This window comes from Mustela putorius, unplaced genomic scaffold (assembly GCF_011764305.1).
Source record: "Mustela putorius furo isolate JIRA1106 unplaced genomic scaffold, ASM1176430v1.1 tig00003983_pilon_pilon_pilon, whole genome shotgun sequence".
Lineage (NCBI taxonomy): Eukaryota > Metazoa > Chordata > Mammalia > Carnivora > Mustelidae > Mustela > Mustela putorius.
Window position 1 is genome coordinate 13,396,757 of NW_025422123.1, and position 21,497 is coordinate 13,418,253.

Sequence of the window (21,497 nt, forward strand, 5' to 3'; positions counted from 1 at the left end):
AATTGGGGAGGTAAATGCCCTTTCTCTAGGAAATTTGCACCAATGACTCTTTGATAGAAAGTGCACATGGCCCATCAGTTTATCCAAGGTGATTTCGTGAAGTTTTCTTACTCCAATTCAGATAACTGGAAAGGTCACTTGAATAATGCTATTTTATAAGAAAGGAAATCATAGGTTGAGGCAGTGAAAAGTTGGTACCACTGACGTGATTTCCAATAAAACCTACTTTCTACATTTATGATGCAATTCCTTTGAATCAAACCACATGGAAATAAATCGTTCCATTTAACTGAAGATACAAAGAGCAGTGATGAAGCTGCTGAAAGCTTCTTATTTTATTCCAGACTCCTAAACCAAAAAATTCCATTTAAGATTGAGCTAATTTTTTCACTGACATTTAGCTCTAAATGTCAAGTTGCACCCAAAAATTTTTCTTGAGTTTATGGTTCGCAGCCTTATTCAGTTGATAAAAACTGAGTTAGCATGATGTCGTTTGAGGATTCTCCAGCATGAGAAAGTGCATAAATGCCTATGAGAGGAAAAAGAGGATAAGAGTTACGTTTCTACGTCGGAATCAAGCATGAGACCAAAATGAAAATAAGCCTGTGCAAATCCTTGCAAGTCTGGCCAGTTCCAGGAAGATGGCAAGGAAAGCTACAGAAGGCAATTGGTTGACAGGCAGTATTTCATTAATGCCAAAGAGACGTGCATTTGTCAGACATCTCTCATTTGAGAAGAGAAGCATCACATCTTTCAGATGCTGTGGAAAATGAGATAAAGTAGATGTGAGATCATAAAATGTTATTGCTAGAAGGAAACTTCATGATCTCTTCGTTTTTCATTTTACTGATGAGGGACATGCATCCAAAAGGTTAAGATGTTTGTAAAAAGCACTCAGACTGGTTGGTGACAGTGATAATGGGACCCAAGTCTTCTGGGTGAGCATGCTGAACATTTGGGGAGGGAAGTGCTGTTTCAAGTTCAGAACCTTGAACTTTATTTTGGAAGTCAAATAATTTTGCTTACAATCTAAAATGAATGGCCCATTTCCCTGCTTTAATAAAGATATTAACATAATTTAACAGGAAATGGAACTCAGGCACTAAAAGATGACTTCAGCTTGACTTGTCATGCAGTGACTTTTCCTCACCCCCATGCTCCACTCTTCTCCTCCAGGCATAGGACAACAATCTGCAATGCTTACATACATAACAGTCTTCCAGGAGCTGAATATCATTGACTTTAGCAATATCCAATATGTGAGTATAAAAGCAATGCATGTCCCAGGTGGAGGGGACAGTGCTTTCTCACCCATAGCAGGTGATGGCTTCCCCTTGGTGAACTTGGGGACATTTTAGGCAGGAGAGTACATTTGATGGAGCACAAACACATAGCCCATGCCTACTGCTCAGCAGGTGGCACAAGAAGGGTCACTCTCCAGTGACACAATTGGTATTTGACCACACTCCCGCACCCCATGACCTCGACGATCAATGTCACCGATTTATAGAATGTCTAAGTGACGGAATGGAAGTGATGAAATTAAAAGGGACAATAGTGGTCTCCATGAGCATCAACTTCCCCACCATGTTCTGTTAGCCCTGAGCACCATCCCGATGAGCTCCAGAAACGTGACCAGCAGATACACCTGCACTTCTCCCATGAGGCTGTTAAAAGTAGCCCTTCAGGGGTGCCTGGGTGGCTCAGTTGGCTCACTTAACGTGTCTGCCTTCAGCTCAGGTTATGATCTCAGAGTCCTGGGGTTGAGCCCCATATTGGGCTCCCTGCTCAGCGAGGAGTCTGCTTCTCCCTCTCCTTCTGCCCTACCTCCCCCCATTGTTCTCTCTCTCACACACTCTCTCAAATAATAAAAAATAAATAAAAATAAATTTAAAGGTAGCCCTTCAGTTTTCCTCCTATGATATATTCACACTCTTCTATTTTTTGTTAACCTTTGGCTTACTGTTAACTCACCTTTGTGCTGCAATGGGTTGAAAGTTTTTGGGAATTTGGGTTTGGCAGACACATCTGATGAGTCTTGCTGCATCAAAGAAAAACAAGTCATTTGTACATTAATAGTATTCTTTGAGTCACGCTCTGCATTTCCTGACATCTTAATGTCATTAGTGATTCTTTACTTCACTTATGTGGTGCCCTGTTCTCTTTTCAAGAAATTAGAGTACTCCTTTCTTACCCCTTCTCTGGCTTTAATCTATTTAAAATGCTTAAGAACATATTTCTAAGTGAATCTTTTGTTCCTGTTTATTCTCACAACTTTTAACAACAAACTAGAAAATAGTTTTAAGGAAGGCATTATCTTTTTGTACGTCCATGCTTAAATTTATTTGGTTTACACATTTATCTCTAGAAGAGGAACCCATGGAGAAAAAACAATAGTTCTATAAAAATGGTCTCAAATAAATTGCCTTATTTTCACTCATCTTAGCATTCAAATCCCTTTGTGAATAATCCTTTAGTAACTGGAGCAGAGGCTAAACGGAGTTCAAAATTTTGAAAACTGAATTTTCTAATGGAAATAAAATATTTAAATAAAAATCATACTTTTGGGGAAAGGTGGAAGTTTAAGAAAATTGTGTCTTTGTCTATTCGATAATTGATTTATTCATTAATTTAATGTCTCCTATTGAGTTCCACCATGTGCTAGACACTAGGAATATTGGAAAGAATGAGCTTCCATTTCCTGCCACAGTCCATGTCATAAGGAAGCTAAATCAAGATGGGAGAAATAAGTTCTCATTATATGCAGTGGGCAGCCTGATGATAACTCCTAATTTTCACTGAAATATATAAATGGCTATCCCACATTGAGCCCTGGGGTGGTGGGGGGAATTACCACAGAGACAGGAATGAGAAATGTCTAAAAATTCTAAAGCAAAGTAATTGATTTTCTGTAAGTTTGGACTCAGTAAATATATAATACTGTAGTCCTAAAGACAAATTCTATAGTCATCATCATTGCATTTAAAACTGAATCTCATCCCATTTGGAGAGAACAATCTTAGATTACAAGACACCCAGGGACTCTACACAGTCTGGGGAAAAGCAGCATCTTCAGACATGGGGCTAAGCTGTTGGTCAAATAACAGGACCCAAGTCATTGGAACCATTAACAAATAAACCTCTTCTCTCTGGAGAGAGAATCTGTAGGGGTCACCAGTGTCTATCTTTCAGAGAAGAGTCACAGAGAACTTAGCCGGGGACAATGGAAGGGCTAGGAAGGGGTCTGGCGCCCCCAACAGGGAGAGGATTTTGAGAGAAACCACACTGTGGGTCCATACAGTGTCACGGTGCCTTGAGGGATGGTCCTTACGGGGAACATCATTGGCTTCTTTCATTCCTTTCAGCCAACAACTCAAATTTTCACTGCTTTTAAGACTCCTGTTTTACCATCCATTTCCCATCTCTTAGTGCATAGCCTTTTCTCCTCTACTTTAAAAACAAAACAAAACAAAAAAGGTGTCCAGGTCTGAATTCTCTCACACCGTGACCCAATCTGCCCATGTTGCCCCATCTGCATCAGACTGAAGCTTCCTGTGTCCGGGGAAGAGGCTGATCCCTCCATCTTCAGTCTACTCACTTCATCTGCCTTTCCAGGAATCCTCTTCCTTCAGCCACCCCCACCCCCAGTTGTCTTCAGACTCTCTAAGACTCTCTTTGCTGGCTCATCCCTCCCACCATATGGACTTTTGCACATCCTCGTGACTCAGCTCTACCATCGCTGCTGGTCCCGAGTCTGTGTCTGGTTTCCACCCTCATTCTCTTTTCTCTCACGAGTCTCTTGACAGGAACATTCCTACTGAGGTATCTTTTCTTTGCCTTCTCTCTCCTCAACTGCTATAATCTGGGTTCCTGTTTTACACTCAAACTCCCTCAGAAAATTACAAATACCCATCTTCTCTCCTGCCAAATATGCATTTATTTTAACCCAAATGAGCCACCTAACCTGAAAACAAAGTCCCACTTTTATCATCTGATTTAAAAATGACATGGGGAAGGGAGTACAAATCTAGAAGATGCAAAGGAACGTGTTAACACTTGACATTAGAAACGGAGAAAAAACACTGCTGGGCATCCTTACTTTTGTTCTCATTTTAATTTACTTTGGGGTGTTTTTCTTTCTTTGGTTTTCAAAGGAGAAAAATGCTCACTTCCTGGCAGGGCAGGGGGTGTCCTGTCTCACCATCAGGGTCAGGTTTTTCTATACTGCAGACACATAGACTGTAGCTCCTTTCTTTTCTTAAGCACAGTGACTGATTTATTAGTTTCATATTCTCTGTTCAAGAGATTTTAGTTCTTCAAGACATAAATTCAAAATTACAGAAAGTCAGAACCTCTGCTTTGAATTAACGAGTCCAACAGTTAATGTCCACAGTTGGGAAAAAACCCCAAACTGAACAGTACCGTGTGACTTCCCTAAGATCACTCAGCCAATCATTGACTGAGTCAGAAATAACAGGGCAAGTCAACTGGCGAGGGGGTCCATGCTGCCTAATTCACAGCACAGGCCCATATGAGGAAACGCAGACCCTGGAAAAATTTTTAAGGTCAAAGGTTAATTTCCTCAATTTTTAAAAATTACTATTTCAAAAGATTATAGTGCCCCTTGTAAAAATCTCTAAACACCCACGTAGCTCTTCAGGCACTTAAGTCAGCTGATTTTTTATCAGACACAGAAATCTTTGCCTTAGAGCTCCTTCTGAAAGGCCTTCAGTGTTTTGCCGAAGGGCAGAAATCTAAACCAACTTCAAAAATACAAAATCTGAACATAAGGGCGTCTGTTGTTAACTCTACACTCCTTCTATGGACTGGACTTTCATGAGAAAGAACAAACCAGGAATCCTCTGCCTCCATCCAAATGTCTCAGTTGGTAGATTTAAGTGCTCAAGTTGCAAGGGATTGAGTCAGTTATGCCATGCCAGCTGAAGAGGGAAAACTCAGAGAACATCTCACAGATTAGAAGTCGACCAGAATTCCAGGCACCTGGGTAGCTCAGTTGCTTGAGCGACTGCGTTCAGCTCAGTTCATGATCCTGGAGTCCCAGGATTGAGTCCCACACTGGGGGGTGGGGGTGAAAGGGTCCCCTACTCAGCAGGGGGTCTGCTTCTCCCTCTGACCTTCCCCCTCTCATGCTCACTCTCTCTTATTCTCTCTCTCTCAAATAAATAAATAAAATCTTTAAAAAAAAAAAAAAGTTGACCAAGATTTCATACTTTCCTTTTGCAAAGGCAAAATGATCTATAGGAGGTCCCAAAAGTCAGCCAGAGAAAAGGGTCTCACTGACTCTAGATGTTGAAAGGCAAGTCTGACTAAAGAAGATGACACCATCCAAAGGTTGTTTGCCCACCACAGCACCCACAGACCTCAGTGCCTGAGCATCTTTGTACTTTTCCGTGGCTTCTCGTTCACTCATTCCCTTGTTCTTTTTCTCACTCATTCAACGTTATGAGTAGTGACCCTGTGCTGGGCACCATGCCAGGAAGCAGAAATAAAATGGCGACAGAGGCTCAGGGGGATGACACAAAAGTGGGCTCGCCGTGCGACTGCATACAGAGAAAAGTGCGAAACCGGAACTTCATGCGTTGGACCTGTGGCAGCAGGAGATAATTACCTTGGATGCTTGCTTCCAAGAGCTTAAAGGAGACAATTTGCTGAACAGCAATTGTCGCAGCTAGAAGGCAACAAAGAAATACTGAGAAGAGGCACATACACAATCATACTAGACAAATGCAGAACAAAATTGCAGACTGGAACTGTTACTTAATAGAGGTATTTCCTGGAAGCCCTTAATAGACCATCAGCATGGCTATCTGATGAAAAGATTTCTTTTATTTGTTTGCTTTACCTATAAACAGACCTAGGATTAAACAAAGAACAACAATACCAAAAACCATAATAATTCAGATTCTAGACAATAGTAATTGGCAATAATTGCTAAATTAAAATTTATCTCTGAAGTAAAGAGTTTCCTAACCATGTGAATGGGGCTATTGAGAGAATTATTTAGTCCAACCAAGAACAGCAAATTGCTTCTTTGTAAACAGGGATTTTGTGTACGTGCTACAATTGTGCTAATTATAAAATCTTCTTATCTTCTTATTAAAAACAAAGTCTCTGTCGCTTAGCTTACTTTCTCTCTTTGCCTCTCTCAATAGAGTTCCTCGACCCTTGGGAAAAATAATGAAACAAGTTTATGTAGACTTTTTTTTCCATAATTTTCCCTACATTGGCCATCCTTCCTTAGGGATTTTATTTAATGTTAAAAGTTATTTATATTTACCATAGGAATGTAGAAGTAGATACATCCTTCAGCATATTCTATGTAAATGCTACATTTAATAAAGGAGGAAAAGAGAATCACCCCAGCAGGATGTACTTTTTGCTCTTTGATGATTGCCAAACCATAGATTAAAGTAGCAAAATGAAAAGTAAGAACAATTTCCCTTTTTTTCTATAATGTTCACATTATACGTTGTGATTGGTTCTATATTGTTTTCTTATCAGCACATTCTATATGTGGTGATTAGTTCTATATATTTTCTTATCAACAGTGAGTGTTTTCACTGACTTTTATAAAATTATAGAATTTGATGACAAGAGTACTCATGGTCTCACCTCTTATATGTGAATAAGAGCCTAGAACTGAAGGATTCTAATGCGTGCATTAGAATAAAGAGATGAAGAGAGAAATGAATACACCTACCTTACTGTCCAAGAGCATTCCAAAACATAAGATGAAAAAACCCTTAAAAGAAAAAAAAAAGAAAGAAAGAAATCACCTGTGTGGTCTTTTCTCCGCCAAAGAAGAAAACATGGCTGTGTAATTCTATTCTATCACCCAACATTATTTTCTTGCTGGTCTCTCTCCTAGTCTGTGGACTCATCAGAGGCAAGGACACTGGCTGATTCCACCATGCCTGGTATAACACAAAGCACTCAAAAAAAAAAAAATGTTTTTCTTGAAGGTACAAACAAATAAATGAGTGAATAAGGTTTTAAGTGTATATGGAACATTCTTTTCCCTTTTGTGTCATCCTAAACACCAAACAAATATATTCTATAGCTTAGTCTTCCTTTAGAGTGGGCATTAAATCAACATTGATGGAGTGAACGTGAATCTGTGACAACTGCAGGCACTGAGGTCCAACCCTCAGCAGAGGGTTATTCTATCTGCACCCTTGCTATCAAGTCCAGTCCTTGTGGAACCCTTGGCCAAGGCTTTCTTGGACTATGAGATCCTTCTCCCAGTCAGAGCACCCCCAGTGGGTGCCTATTCCTACAGCATTTCACCATGGAGCTGCTCTCGGCAAAAGCTCCCTACACCTGCCACCATTAGGCATATGCTCTCAAGGTTCGCCATTTGCGCTTACCAATGAAACGTTCGCTGGTGTGCTAAAAGTAGGTGGAGAACCAGTTGCTTTTAGAAGATGGATTAGCACTTCCTACATGCCAGGCACAGTGCTGAGAGCTAAATTATGTCATGTAAATTATTTTATGATATAGGTAATAATATTATCCCTCTCTAACAGATGAGAGAACTGAAAGAGAGATTAAATATTTCTCAGAGGTCACAGTTGACAATGTGCCATATTTGAGCCCAGACCTATTTAACCCCACAGCTCAAGCCTTTAACCACCCCTTCCTTGAGACATCATGCAGAAGTGACGAGCAAACATTCATTGAACCAAGATCAAAGACTCTCTTCCAGACTCACAGAAACCAAAAGATTACTTTTTCTGCCTACTCTCTGAACACTCTTCGATTGTGAAATGTAAAACCCATGCTCTTCAGCAGGTGTAGGCAAACTTCTGCAAAGAGCCAGATAGGACGTGTTTTAGGCTTCTCAGGAGGTACAGTTGCAACTGTTCAACTTTGCCAAGGTAAAGAAAGCAGCCACAGACCATATCTACACAAATGGGCATGGCAGTGCTCCAATAAAACTTTATTGACAGGGGTGCCTGGGTGGCTCAGTGGGTTAAAGCCTCTGCCTTCAGCCCAGGTCATGATCCCAGGGTCCTGGGATCGAGCCCCACATCGGGCTCTCTGCTCTGCGGAGAGCCTGCTTCCTCCTCTCTCTGCCTGCGTCTCTGCCTACTTGTGATCTCTGCCTGTCAAAAAAAAAAAAAAAAAAAAAAAAAGGAAAAAAAAAACTTTATTGACAAAAACAGCGCTGGTTACAGTTTGTCAGCTCCTGCTCTGTTGTGCTCTGGAGACATCCTGTGAACCATTCAGAGTCAACAAGTGGTTTTGAGTCCTTTTCCTTTCCTTGTGTGCTTTTGCAGAGGTCTGCCCAGGAGAAAGAGGGCTGAGCTGGCAGCAAAAAGGGTTAACATTAGGTTTATAAACCCAAACATCTAAAATCCTGGGATGGATTCCTGAACAAGTCTAATACTCTGCTTCAGTAATACCTGCTGGAAAATACAGATTCTGTTATTTGTTTATTTCTCTTGGATTCACTGCTGCCTGGCAGTGTTGCTCACAGACCTGCTGCAGGCAATGGGAGATGAGTTAGCATCCAGAGTGGTGTTACCAACCTCAGTTCTCTATAATTACCCCTAGTCACCTGATGATGTAAGAGGTTATTCTTAAAAAAGAAGAAGAAGAAGAAGAAGAAGAAGAAGAAGTTATTCTTATTGTTCTCACCTGGAATGCATTGAGTAATGCAAAAACAACATGCCAAGCCAGATTCTGGTTGTCTACTATTGTTCCTATGCCAAAGCCCCAGGTGAGCCCCAGCAGAGGGGTCAGGATGAGAAGGCTCTTCCCCATGCGGACAATAGTGGCCTTGTTCTCCTGACCGGGTCTTTCTCCAACAGTGGGCCTCCAGAGCTTCCTGAGAACCAATAGCACCACCACCAAGTTCACAGCCACAATAGTCAGTGCAGGAACAGCAAAGGCTAAGAGGGGTTTGCTCCTATCGGACCAGTTAAGCCAACACACGTCTTTCCTTGTGTAGCCATTGCTTGGCTGCGTGACAGCAATCGTGATGGCACATATGATGAGAGGGCACCCGTAGCCCAGGCAGAAGCCGATGGCTATCATCGAAGGCATGGCCATGTGATGGAATACGAGGAGGATCCGATAGGCCAGCAGGATGCCAAGTGTGAGCATCCAAAAGAACAAGGAGAGGTAGAAAAAGTGCATGAAGAACACAGCAGCTACACAGACTCTGGAAAGGTTTACGGGGGAGTCTCCAGTGGCAGCGACAAGGAACCAAACATCAGCAATCAGGAGGCACAGGGCTATGTTCACCATGCAAACATGACGGGTGTAAGAGGTCTGGTTTTTCTTGACCTGCTTCCAAAACAGAGCTTCAATGATCAGGCATAAGGTGAGACTTCCGATGGAGATACCTAGTCCCACAAAGGTGATCCATTTAACTACAGGGATGATGGCAGAGGGGACAAAGGGGGACATCAGTACCGAGAAGGAGGTCAGGTGAGTACATCGGCACATCACCATGTCTGGAGTTTCGTTCACCAGGTGACAGCCTGCATTGTTCCATTGCAAAAGACCGAAATCCCAAAACACACAATGAGGCTGGCTCAGATTCGACTCTATCTTGGAAAAAATCAGGAAAACCTCATTTATGGAATAGTTTTGAATAATCGTGGATATCACGGGGCCATTGACCTGAGCATTTCCATTTTTGGTAACAGATAGGATAGTCCCCAGGGTCAACGAGGCCATGCTGATGATGGTTTCTGGAAGGGATCGCTGGAATTGGTCTGACTCAATTAACACACGGCCTCTTATGGGAATGGAGGCATTTGGAGGGAACATTTCAGTCTGATAGTTGTAACCCATCTTGAGTTGGCTTGGGGACACTGGACTCCCTTTCCAGTTAATGAATTCCCGAGAAAAATTCAGAGGCAGAGCTGTTGGAGGTACAAGGCTGCTGATGTTTTCCAGTGTCTTCAGTAACCGCGAGCTGGCATGCTGTTCTTCCTGTAGTAACACCGTCCAGTTGGTTACTGATGATGAATTCAGGATGTGGTCAGCTATACTGATGACATCCTGAAATACAAGGATGAAAATCAGTTTGTGTTTTGAATAAGCAGCTCAAGAGGACTAGGAGGGGAGAGTCATTAGTATTAAGGATAGCACAATTGCCCAAAGAGTTGGCCCAGTTGAAGACCATAGCAAATGTATCAGTGAAAATCAGTTTAGTCACTGTGCAGTGAAAGTTTTGGGTTAAGAAACTAGGGTCAGCAGAATCACATAAGTTCCAGAGTGATCTCCCCAGGACATTTGTATGCACACTGGGGTTCTAGCAAGGCTGAGAAAGAATCCTGTGGTGTGTGCTCTATCAGGCTCACTTCCTTCCACAGTGATGACAAACATGGTTGCCTTACTGCTCCAGCTGAGGCTCAGAGAGTGAGACATTAAATTGAACTCCTTTCCAACATTATGTTTGTTTTGCTAACATCAGAAGTTCTAAATTCATGTCATGGACATCCAAGTTGAATTTATGAATTAATAGGAGAGAATATAAAGCAAAAGAGAATACAAAAGCAAAAATCCTCAAACACTGGACAAGTGACTGAGAAGCATCGAACTGTTGTGGGTTTTAAGGGTCAGTCTCAGCTGAAGAGATTCCTTTTCCAAACAAGACCTTGAAAGCTGCCACTTTCCCCAGCAGGACCCTGTCTCTGGCTTATGGCTCTGGTTCCCAGGCATTCTTCCTCAGAGTCATCATCACTCTGACAGAGTCTTATTCTAAATGAGCCCTCTGCAGCTTTTGGCCCTGAGTCCCATAGCATGCTTCTTCTACTGCCCTCTAACCTCTGTCTTCTTTTGGTTTGTTTGCCTGCTCTGTTTGTGCCCTTCATTTTATTTTTAGACTCTCTGTGTCATTTTGTTTTAGTTGGTCTCTTGTAAACAACACAAAGTCAGGCTTAAAAAAAAACTTGATCATCTTCTCTTTGGTTCACAGAGTTTTAACTTATTTATATTTAATGTCATCTCTGACATAATGTCACCTTATATAGCTAAAGTATAATCGTGTGATATGTAACCATACAATTCGATAATATAATTTTTCAAAAATATAATATACTTTAACATATAGAATGCACACATCCAAAATGTTTGGAAGGACATTCATTTAACAGTATTTATTGAGTACCTGCTATGTACTACTTTTCATTTTCTAGGCACTGGAGGTGATACCTAAAATGCAAGCAGTAGCTATTCTAGGGTGACCAGATTACATATCTTTTTTTTTTTTTTTTGGTCTATTTGCATTTCTTAGTAAGCAAGTTTTATTTGCATAAAATTTAAGCTAATTTTTAAATACCAGACTAAATCATGAATACCCCAGTCAAAAAGAGGGTATTCTTAAAATACACACTACTGAAGTCAGAGCTCTTAGCCACAAGAAAGACAACTGCAAAGACATTAAACAGTGAACACGTGTCATATGTTGTCATATGGTATCATATGGTGTCACACAGTGCATATGGTGCAGATTCTCACACCTTCCTCTAAGCCTGCCTAGAGGTAGCCCCCTCTTGCTTTGAACTCACATAACTAATCCCAAGAATTTTTGGTACACTGTGGAGGACACAATAAGTCTCATACAACAATTGACCTATGACCCCTTGCCTCTTTTCCATTAGTGAGATTTCAGCTCGGGTTTTTGTCATTCCTCCTGAAAGACTGAGCCTCTAAAGCAAGTCCTATAAACACAGGCAGACAGAACATACCTCCATTGTTGAACTGGACACTTTGAAATGGCTCGCCAGTGACAGAGACAAGACGTTGTCCAGAATTGACACCACTGAAGCCAGATTGCCGGCTGTGGTTGATGGGTTTTGCTGAATCACAACAGAAAGATTTCGCACCAAGGATGACACGGCTGTCTCGGTAGCATTGCCTGTGATCACACTGAAATTCTAGGAATAAAAATGGTTAAGTTCTAGAGAACAATGGGATGTTTGCTTTTCATATAAATTATTATCCTAATTATACAGAAATATATATTCAGTGAGATTCAGTGACTTTCCAAACAGTACCCAGCGAGGAAGTGGAAAGTTAGTGTCTCCTGGTACTAAATTCTGTTTTATCAACTATGCTATGCTGAGAAATCCTTGTAGGATGAGAAGATAGAGGGACATGCATGGAAATCTGACTACACTTTGTCATTGGCTTGGAGTTTTGCTTCTTCTCTGAGGCTCCGCTCTGTTTCCACTACACTAAGTTATCTTGGAAGGCCACCAAAAAAGGGACAGTCTTTTCCATTCAAAACAAGTCAACCCAAGAACCAGATCCCATCTGGTTTTTTGTTTTTTGTTTTTTTGGGGGGGTTGTTTGTTTGTTTTTGAGAGCATGAGTGTGAGCATGAGTGGGACAAAGAGGGGCAGAGAGAGAGGGTCTAAAGCAGGGTCCAGGCTCAGTGCAGAGCCTGACAGGAGCTCAGACTCACACCCCTGAGATCATGACCTGAACAAAAATCAAGAGTTGAACACTTAACCAACTGAGCCAAACAGGCAACCCTCATCTGTATTTCTTTTTGCTCTTCTCAGCTCACTGTTGTGTTCTCTACTTTGAGCTGGGACTTGCCTGCCTTCACACCCTGGGTTGGACAAGTCCCAGCTATGGTCCATGTCTAGAACCGTCACAAAGAAAGCAAGAACAAGGATAGACTCCAGAAGCCATCTGGTCCAATCTCCCCCACCCAGTTTACAGAGGAAAAACCTCAGAATGAAGCAGTAAACATTCTATAGTCCCTTGGGAAATACCATTCTGAGTTTCATCTGCAATAGTGGGGTCCCTGGCTGGGAGAGGAGTTCTGCTCAATATGGACATCTATTTGCAAGACAGTCTCAAGAGTCCCTCTTTTCCATGACTTGAGTTCGAATTCCTCACCATTTCCTTCCTTCCTTATATCTGCCTTGCCTTAAGAACTTGAACCTTCCTAAGAAAAATGTCATGTGGAATTCCTAGTTCTGGACTGGAAATCAAGTGACCATGTTTCTAGTTCAACACTACTGTTACCAGAGGGACCATCAGCCTCTTAGTCTTTCATTTCCTGATCTATAAAAACAGGTTGATAAGCCAGATGACCCTTAAAATCCATTGTAGTTCTGTCATTGTATTTGGTACACCTCTGTCTGAGCCACTCCCGGCCCAAATTTCTGACATATGTACATCCTCACTCGTACTGAGCTGACTCACATCTCTACTTGGATCTTTGTTTTCCAGGCTTTCTGGACTTCTAAGACCAGCTTAATTGCTGTCTTACCATCTATCATAGACATCTTCGGCACTGATTCATTCCTCTATAGCTCCCTCCCCAATGGAACCATCAACTCTGACTTTTTCTGTCTCTCTTGGCTTCTACCTAGACCCTGCTACTCATTCCAACAGTGCCTATGATTACCAGGTCTGATAATAGCCTTGACTTCTGTGCACTGACCAATGAGACAAACTGATATATTATTCTCCACCTAGCCATGCTCACTGGGAGATGCCCACGGTGAAACTAAGAACACAAGACGCAGATGCTTTACCTTCTTCAGTTCCTCCAGCTGAGAATGCACACACGTCTCCCTGAGGATCCGCCACCCAGAAGGCTGGCACCTGGCTGTAATGTTCCCAGTGTAGCCACTGCTACAGGGAAGAATATACTCATCATTCATGGACCCAAATCCAAAGACAATGCTGTTACACTGGGCTGGGAGGAAAAATGGAAACAAAAAGAAAAAATGTGTCAATATCCTGGCACTTTGTACAAAGCATATGGCAGTGCTGTAGAATTCATGTTTCCAGAGACAAAACCCATACAAAATTCAGGAGTAGAAATTGGTCCTTGATGCTCAGCTTCATCCCTCTCAACACCCTTTCTCCTTTCTGATGCCCTCCCCAAGGCCGGCCCCTTGCCCTCCAGTTGTCTGAACTGTGGCAACAGCCTTGCTTTTAGTGAGCCATAAACTAATAAGCACCAGGTGAAAAAAAGACAGGGTGTGATCACTCTTGGGAAAGAGCTTCATTCTGTAAGGAAATGTCAGAAAATCAGAAAATCTGCAAGAAGCTATGGAACATAGCAGTAATGATATGGTAACAAATTGGACAGCTGCCATTTTAGAGTGACATACCCAACTTTTTGCCCTTTGTTAAAGCTTTTCACGTTGTGACCAGCCACTAGTTACGCCCACAGCTGACCCTCGGTTGTATATTCTGACTGTGATTGGGACCAGGAGAAGGAAACTGTGCAGGGAAGATCCTCCAGGATTCTGAGGTATGCTTGTTTTTCCCAGTACTGCATCCTAAGTGCCTAGACAGTTTGTAAATACTGTTGAATAAATGTTATTGAAAGTGGCTCATATCCAGGTGCACAAGGCTTAAGATTGAATGTAAAAAAGAAAGGGAAAAATCTGAAGAAAAGTAGTAGAGTGTCATGTGTCTGTGTGTGTCTGTGGAGAGTGTGTGTGTGTGTGTGTGTGTGTTAAAGATCTAGACAAATGCATTCTTTCTTTGGTTCCTTGGATTATGATTTAGGAATATGTCAGCCCCAGGGCTCTTGGAGCATGTGTTGCAGTAGACTATTGCTGAGTGAGTTCCATCAGGGCCTGCAGAGAGCTCAGTGCTCCACAGTGTTACCCTGGGAGCTGGAGAACACATCGCTGGTCAGCAAGGATCTGAAATCAGAGACTGAAATGGAGTTTCATCATGGTGTGGGGAGAAAATCGCTGCCTATGTCTCAGTCAGTCTTAGAACAATTCTGTATCATAAAGATTTCCAGTCTACTTCCTGAAGACACAAATGAGCTACTAAGTAGAGGACTCCTATAACCTAAGCGGGGGATGGGAATTCAGAATTACCTTTTCCAAATACTCTGAAAGAGCCATCTTCAAGCAGGAACAGCTTGTAAAGTCCTGCCTTCACCTTCTTGGCCACTTGTTCAATGGCTGACAGCAGCTCAGATGTGCTGCTGGAACCCACAACTTCAAACCCGACAATGATGCTTCCATCATTGGAATGACTGTGTGAAAAAAAAAATGAGATTCATTCAGTCGGTCACTCGGGGCCTGCCGTGTGTATGCATGTCACTGGGGCCATGGGAGGACATCAAACTGGTATTGTCCTTGCCTTCATAGAGCTTACACTCTAGCAGAGAAGACAAGGCAAGCAAGAAACCAGTAATTATCATATGTAAGTAATTATATAATTGTATATAAAAAATATATCTATGTGTTTAGTTAAGTATTACGCGAGACAGATGTGGTGATAAGAATAGAATAGCAGGTGGAGATGGGGCCCACTTTTTAAAAGATTTATTTATTTATTTATTTATTTGAGAGAGAGAGAGAGAGAGAGAAAGGGAGAGCATGCACATGCATGAGTGGGAGGGGGGCAGTGGGAGAGAATCTCTGGCAGACTCCCAGATGACTGGGAAAACTGAGGCAGGACTTCATCTCAAGATGCATGAGCTCATGTCCTGAGCCAATAGCAAGAGTCTGATGCGTAACCAACTGAGAAACCCAGGTGTCCGGATGAGGCCCCCTTTACAGAGTGACTTTTTTTTTTGTTGGCCCGCTTTAAATAAAGCTGGTCAGAGGGTGAAAGCTGAGGCCTAAACAATGCGAAGAAAAGGCTACAGTTACAAAGAACATCAATGTAGTTTGCCAGCATGTGTGAAGGTCCTGAGGCAGGAAAATGCCTGTGAGTTAAACAAATTTGAAGACCTGCTGCCAGGTCAAGAACCAGAGTTTCTCAATGCAGAAAGGCTTCAGAGTGGGTTTGAATTTTCCTAGGGAGAATAAATTGAATTCAGTTTATTGAATTCAATAAAATCAGTTTTAGTTAGAAGACAAAAATTGATTAATTCATTTTAGCATAACTAAGTTTCAGTGAGCAGGAGAGAAATGGTAGGGTATGATATTAGGTAAGTGGCCAGGAGGTGGATCAGATAAGGCGTTAGAGTTTGAATTTTATTTTTATTAAAAGGTTTCTTTCTTTAGGAAAAGTCAGAGGCATGCTCATGTTTACTGCTTAAGAGTGTCACTCTGGCTGCTGCATAATGGGCTGAAGGGGGCAAGCAGGGAAATAGGAGGACCCACCAGGAAAGAAGTGATGGTGACTTGAATTTGGGGGCAGTACCCGTGGGGAGAAGTGGTCAAGCTGTACTTGAAGACTGAGCCACAGGAATTGTGAAGGATGCTGGGCATGGAGAAAGGAACCAGTCAAGAAAAGACTGTAAGGGATAGAAAAACAAATTGCAGTGTATTCATACAAAGGAATAGCACTGGGCAATAAAAAGGAAGGAGCCCCTGTCCCCCTCCCCAGGGGCACCTGGGTGGTTCAGGTGGTTGAGTGTTGACTCTTGGTTTCAGCTCAGGTCGTGATCTAAGGATTATGAGATTGAGTCCCAAGATGGGCTCCCCATTCACTGTGCAGTCTGCTTAAGACTCTCTCTCCTTCTCCCCCTGCCCCCCGCTCTCTCCCTCCCTCTCTCCTTCTCCCTCTCTAAAATAAATAAATCTTAAAAAACAACCATAGCAAAAGGAAAGAACCCCTGACACTCCGAAAAACAAGGATGACGCTCAGAGACATGCTAAGGGAAAGAAGCCAGACATACACAAAAACGACACACTGGGCGATTCCATTTATGTGAAGTTCTAGGTAGACAAAACTGACCTACGATGATACGAATAAAAGCAGTGGTGATTTCTGGTGGGAGGTAGGGGTGGGCATAGAATTGGCTGGAGAGGAACACAAGGGAACTTTTCGGGTGATGAAAATGTTCTGTATCCTTAAAAGGCGGCTAGTAAAAACATCTGTCAAAGCTTATGAAACTGTATGCATAAGGCCTGAGCTATTGCCGTATGCCGTATGTCAGTTATACCTCAATAAAAAATGATGACAGAGGATGATAGAGGATGACTCCAGGTCTGAGTGTGTGCAACACTCACTCTGGGTGACACTAGGTGTCCCTGTAACTGGGATGGATGAAGCAGTGGGAGAAGTAGCTTGATGGTTTTGAGGGGGGACAAAAAGGTTTGAGGAGAAAAGTGGGATGACCTCTGTTTTGGACACATTATGTTTGACATGCCTACCAGAAAATCCGGTGGAGGCAGTTGGATATTTGGGTCAGAGAAGCAAATTGAGACACTAAGAGATTAAGATTTACTTTAAATCATAAACATAAAGAGTAAAACCTAAATAATTGCATTTCATAGATTTATGCCTACTTTATAATTTTATTTACAAATATTGGAGTCAGCTCATAAGATATAGGAAATGAAATATGTGTTAGAAATATAAGTAGGAAGCCAGGGCCAATGTAAAGAAAAATATGAATATTGAATAAAAATTACTGTGAGTTTCAAGTGTGTCTATGCATTCAGCGACTGCAAGGTCAGAAAGGAAAATATAATTCATTAAATAGAACTTGGTATAAGAAAAAAGCAGCAGTGTCTTTCCTAGCATTGAAATATAAAGAAAATTATACACATGGGCCTTTATATAAGAACATGAGAAGGCTAATATCCAGGACGGTATATTTATAGCAATGCTGCTGAAAATTTCCTATAGCTGTTCCATAAGTTAACCGTGAAAAAATATATATACACAAGAAGTCAAGTTCTCTGACCTCTAAGCCACTTCCTCTATCAAGCAGACTATTCATAGTATCAATGCACACATGGCTAACTAACCAAATAACTTTTGGAATGAAAGCATAAACAAAAGGATAATTTACTAAATATCTCTTTATTTGCTGTAGACAATGCCTACTGGGTTTTGAGCTATGGTGCATACATGGTATCTATACAAAAATATGATAGCTTCCCCCAGGCTTCCCTCTTGGCTCCCAATTATACAACTTTGTATCTTTGTATCATACCCCGCTGTGCTTGTGGACAGAGAAGAACCACCCCTCTGCACCCACAGCCCTTACCTCCAGCCCTCGTCCATTCCCATATATGCATACCATGATCTGCTTCATCCCAAGTTCTGCAACTATGGGGTTGCAGTTCCAGCCTCTGATCTATACTTTGGAGAATGCCATTCAGTATTTAAGTTTCCTCTTCTGATTTTGAGAAGCATCACAGACTTTGTCCAATTTTAGTAAGAATCCTACTAGAAAGACCTGTTCTTCCCTGTTTTTTTGTTTGTCAAGGTGATTTGGGAATAGGACTGGCATTCTGTAAGATGGCTGCACAATTCTGGAGATGCCATTCTCTTTTTTAAGATTTATTTGTTTATTTGAAAGAGAGAGAGAGAGAGTGCACAAGAAGAAGGGCAGAAGGAGAGAGAGAGAGAATCTCAAGCAGACTTCCTGCTGAGCTCGGAGCCCAACAGAGGGCTCCATTTCAGGACCCTGAGATCATGACCTGAGCTGAAATCAAGAAGCAGGTGTTCAACTGACTAAGCCACTCAGGCACCCCTCTGGGGATGTCCTTCTAAGGCCATTGTGTTACTTACCGAAATTGGGTGACATGAACTGACTCAAAATCTTGAATTCTTTTGAATGTTTCTTTAAGCTTATAAAGAGAAAAAGGGGCAATATGTTGATTTTTGTCCCCATACAAGGAAGATATTTTAGCAAAAAAATTGATGCAGACAATAAATAAACCAACAGAACTACTGAAGAAAAGAAAGAGCTACCACAGGAGGTAAAGGCATATTATACAAACACAGTTCAAATGACAGTTGACAATTGTATACATACACACATGTCATTTATTTTTGAGTTGACTAATAAAGATGCTAACCAACTGCTTAGAATTGAAGAATCAATTGCTTAGAATAAGGGATTGGGTGCCAGATAATATAAATTTTTCCAAAATCTGTTTTCTCCTTCAAAAACATAAGCCCTACATTTCCATATGAATTTAAGCTGAATATCTAGAAAGTATTTGTGTATATCTTTAGTGAAAATGACACCTGAATCAGCATTATAGATAGAAAGACAGTGATTTAGTTTTTCTGTGACTTCATTACATAGTCCAGAATTCTGTTCAGTAACTCTGTTTAGCCCCTAACAAGCAAGGCTGCTTTATGGAACAAATCCAAAATGCTGACAATTGAGCCTAGAGCATGAAAAATTTCCTTTTGACAAATAAAAAACAGAAAATAACCAAGAAGTCTTGCTAGAATATGACTCACATAAATGAGCAAAAGTGAACACAAGAGAAATGGAAAGAAGTCAACGGCTAAAACTCTCCCAGAAAGAAAATGTTCAACATACGTAAGTTGTGGGCAATGTGATTAACTGCTCTGTAATAACTCAATGAACGTGAATAATTAAGAATATGTATTAAATAAACATGCTGAATTGAAAACATCTGAACTCATGTTTAGCCAACAATTTCCTATGTAGAAAGTAGAAAGTGCTTACTTGAATTTCAATTCCAGTGGCATATTTGGAGTATGAAGGAGAAGATGAATTCAAAAGGTCTTTGGCAAATCTTTCATTAATTTTGAAAGTGCCCCAAACCTCTATGGGAAATAAAAAAGGTTTACAGATATAAAAATTAGTTACTTGAATTTATCACAGCATAAAATTATAGCAGGACATTTGAAGCCCGTCTATTCAACAGCAGTATTTCAATTTCTTCTTGTAATGAATGTTCACCTAAAATAGTATAGGAAGTGTACACAAAACTAGACTTTTAAATTGTGGATTTGGAATATAATGAGAAGGTGCTGGTGATCAAGGCAACCTTTTAAGTAGGTAAATGTGTGGTCAACCACATGTGGTTAAGAAAGGCAGTTACTTAACACTGAAATGTGCACCCATCTAGGCATTGAAAGCAGTAAACACTACTTGCTAACTCCAACATACCCCTTGCTTTCCCATTGCTGGTGTTTTTCTGTGCTGGGACCGATTGTAGCTCATTTTCATATAGACAAACCCTGTTTATCCTGCATTCAGGATCTAGGCAAATGGACCTCCTCTGCAAGACTTCTCCTGTTCCCCAAATGCAAAGATTCCTTCCCACCTCTAAATTCCTACAGTACTCTTTTCATATCCTCTTTACAACCCCTTGTACCAACATACCTGTTTATGAGCATTTCTCATGTTTATAAGAACCCACTCCACTTTGGGGAGACAGTGTGATCCTTGTCTGATCCATCTTTTTATTTCTTCAAGGTGCATCAGACACAGACCTTTCAAAAGGTAGACTTTCATTCAAATTTATTGAAGAAATTACACTGTCTTCTTTTTTGTATTATAGCCTATCCTCGCCAACTGGGCTGCTAATTCAGACAGGGAGAGAGAAATGCTTCATTGTGTCCTCCCATAATTTGCCTCAGATCTGGGTGTAAAGATGGCATCTAATAAATATGTGTGGCCTTCATGAACTGGCATGGTCCTGGGAAGGGGAACCAGGAATGCCCAGGAAATCTGAGTTATTTCACATTCTCCCTCTCTTTGCACAGCTCTACCAAAATTCAGAGTTTCAAGAAAACTGATGTAGTCCCCGAGGAAACTTCCTAAAGTCCTTCAAGCCCTGGAGCCCATGTCATTTGGCTCACTTTTTCATCCACTGAACATAAACTGAAGGAGACTTAGCTCCCTCAGCTTCCACTGGTTTCCTAAGCTAGACCTTTACCTTCTGTTTTGTTTTGGTAATGCATTCAGTACACATACTTGTTGTCCATCTAGAACATATATTTCAGTATAATAATTATGTGCTCCTCTCTGCTCTCACACCTCTAGACTTTCCTTTTCTAGAAATCGATATTGGCAAAAGCAATGCAAAGAAGGCAGGGAAAAAATTGTATTTATTCAAGCATTTCTCCTACTTGAGATTTCTGTGAATCCCCCTCCATCTCAATAAAATCATAGAATTGCAGAGCTGAGCTGGATGAAGGTTGAACTGATGCCCAAATGTCAATTCGCATTTCTGAATTTTCTATACTTGTGAACTTCTTGCTGTGTCCTGCTAAGCCTAGTGAGGTATATTGTTATTGCCCTTTGGTGACCCTGCAAACACTAGCTCTGCTCAGGGAGACAAAGAGTTAACACGTGGGTGAGAAGCTAGAGTTCCCTCCCTGTGGCATGTTGGGCCTGAGAACCACCCCCCTCCTTCCCCCACACCAGAGCTCTCCTCCTGGCACCCTTCCAACCTTACTTGTTCTTTCACAGAAATTGATGCTGTGGGTGAGGTTGTTGAGATGACAGTGACAGCTCTGGAGCCCTCCAGCTGTGTGAAGGTAGCATTTCTGGGGATCAAGGCATGAGGGTGGAAACCAGGTGTAGCCATCCTCACAGGCACACTGCAAAACCCCATTCTGGTTGCCACAGTCTGCACCAAAAAAAAAACGGAACTTGGTCTCACAGGATCTTGTTTATAAACTGACCCACGCTGAGTTCTCATCCTTGGCTTTGACTTAGAATCTAAACCAAGTGTGTCTCACCAAGAGCTAGAAGGATAAAACTATGGTGGCAGTATGTTTAAGGTAAGGATATGTCCAACCTAATAGATTCTGAGCCTGATACCAAACATAAAATCAAGTGGCTGGGT

General features: G+C 41.5%; 1 protein-coding gene across 6 annotated transcripts in view; it reads right to left on the reverse strand.

The window, feature by feature from the left end:
* Positions 1-308: 308 nt before the first annotated feature.
* Positions 309-21,497, reverse strand: part of ADGRF1 (adhesion G protein-coupled receptor F1) — a 43,232-nt gene continuing 22,043 nt past the window's right edge. For all 6 annotated transcript variants that reach the window (XM_013061571.2, XM_045071182.1, XM_004739734.3 and 3 more), the window contains 11 exons: positions 21,105-21,278; positions 19,364-19,464; positions 18,448-18,506; positions 14,844-15,004; positions 13,533-13,696; positions 11,727-11,915; positions 8,662-10,035; positions 6,722-6,763; positions 5,630-5,689; positions 1,975-2,041; positions 309-529 (listed from right to left, as the gene is read on the reverse strand). In XM_013061571.2, coding sequence (XP_012917025.2) covers positions 456-529; positions 1,975-2,041; positions 5,630-5,689; positions 6,722-6,763; positions 8,662-10,035; positions 11,727-11,915; positions 13,533-13,696; positions 14,844-15,004; positions 18,448-18,506; positions 19,364-19,464; positions 21,105-21,278 — 2,465 coding nt within the window. In that variant the 3' untranslated portion in view covers positions 309-455. The remainder of the gene's footprint in view (positions 530-1,974; positions 2,042-5,629; positions 5,690-6,721; positions 6,764-8,661; positions 10,036-11,726; positions 11,916-13,532; positions 13,697-14,843; positions 15,005-18,447; positions 18,507-19,363; positions 19,465-21,104; positions 21,279-21,497) is intronic.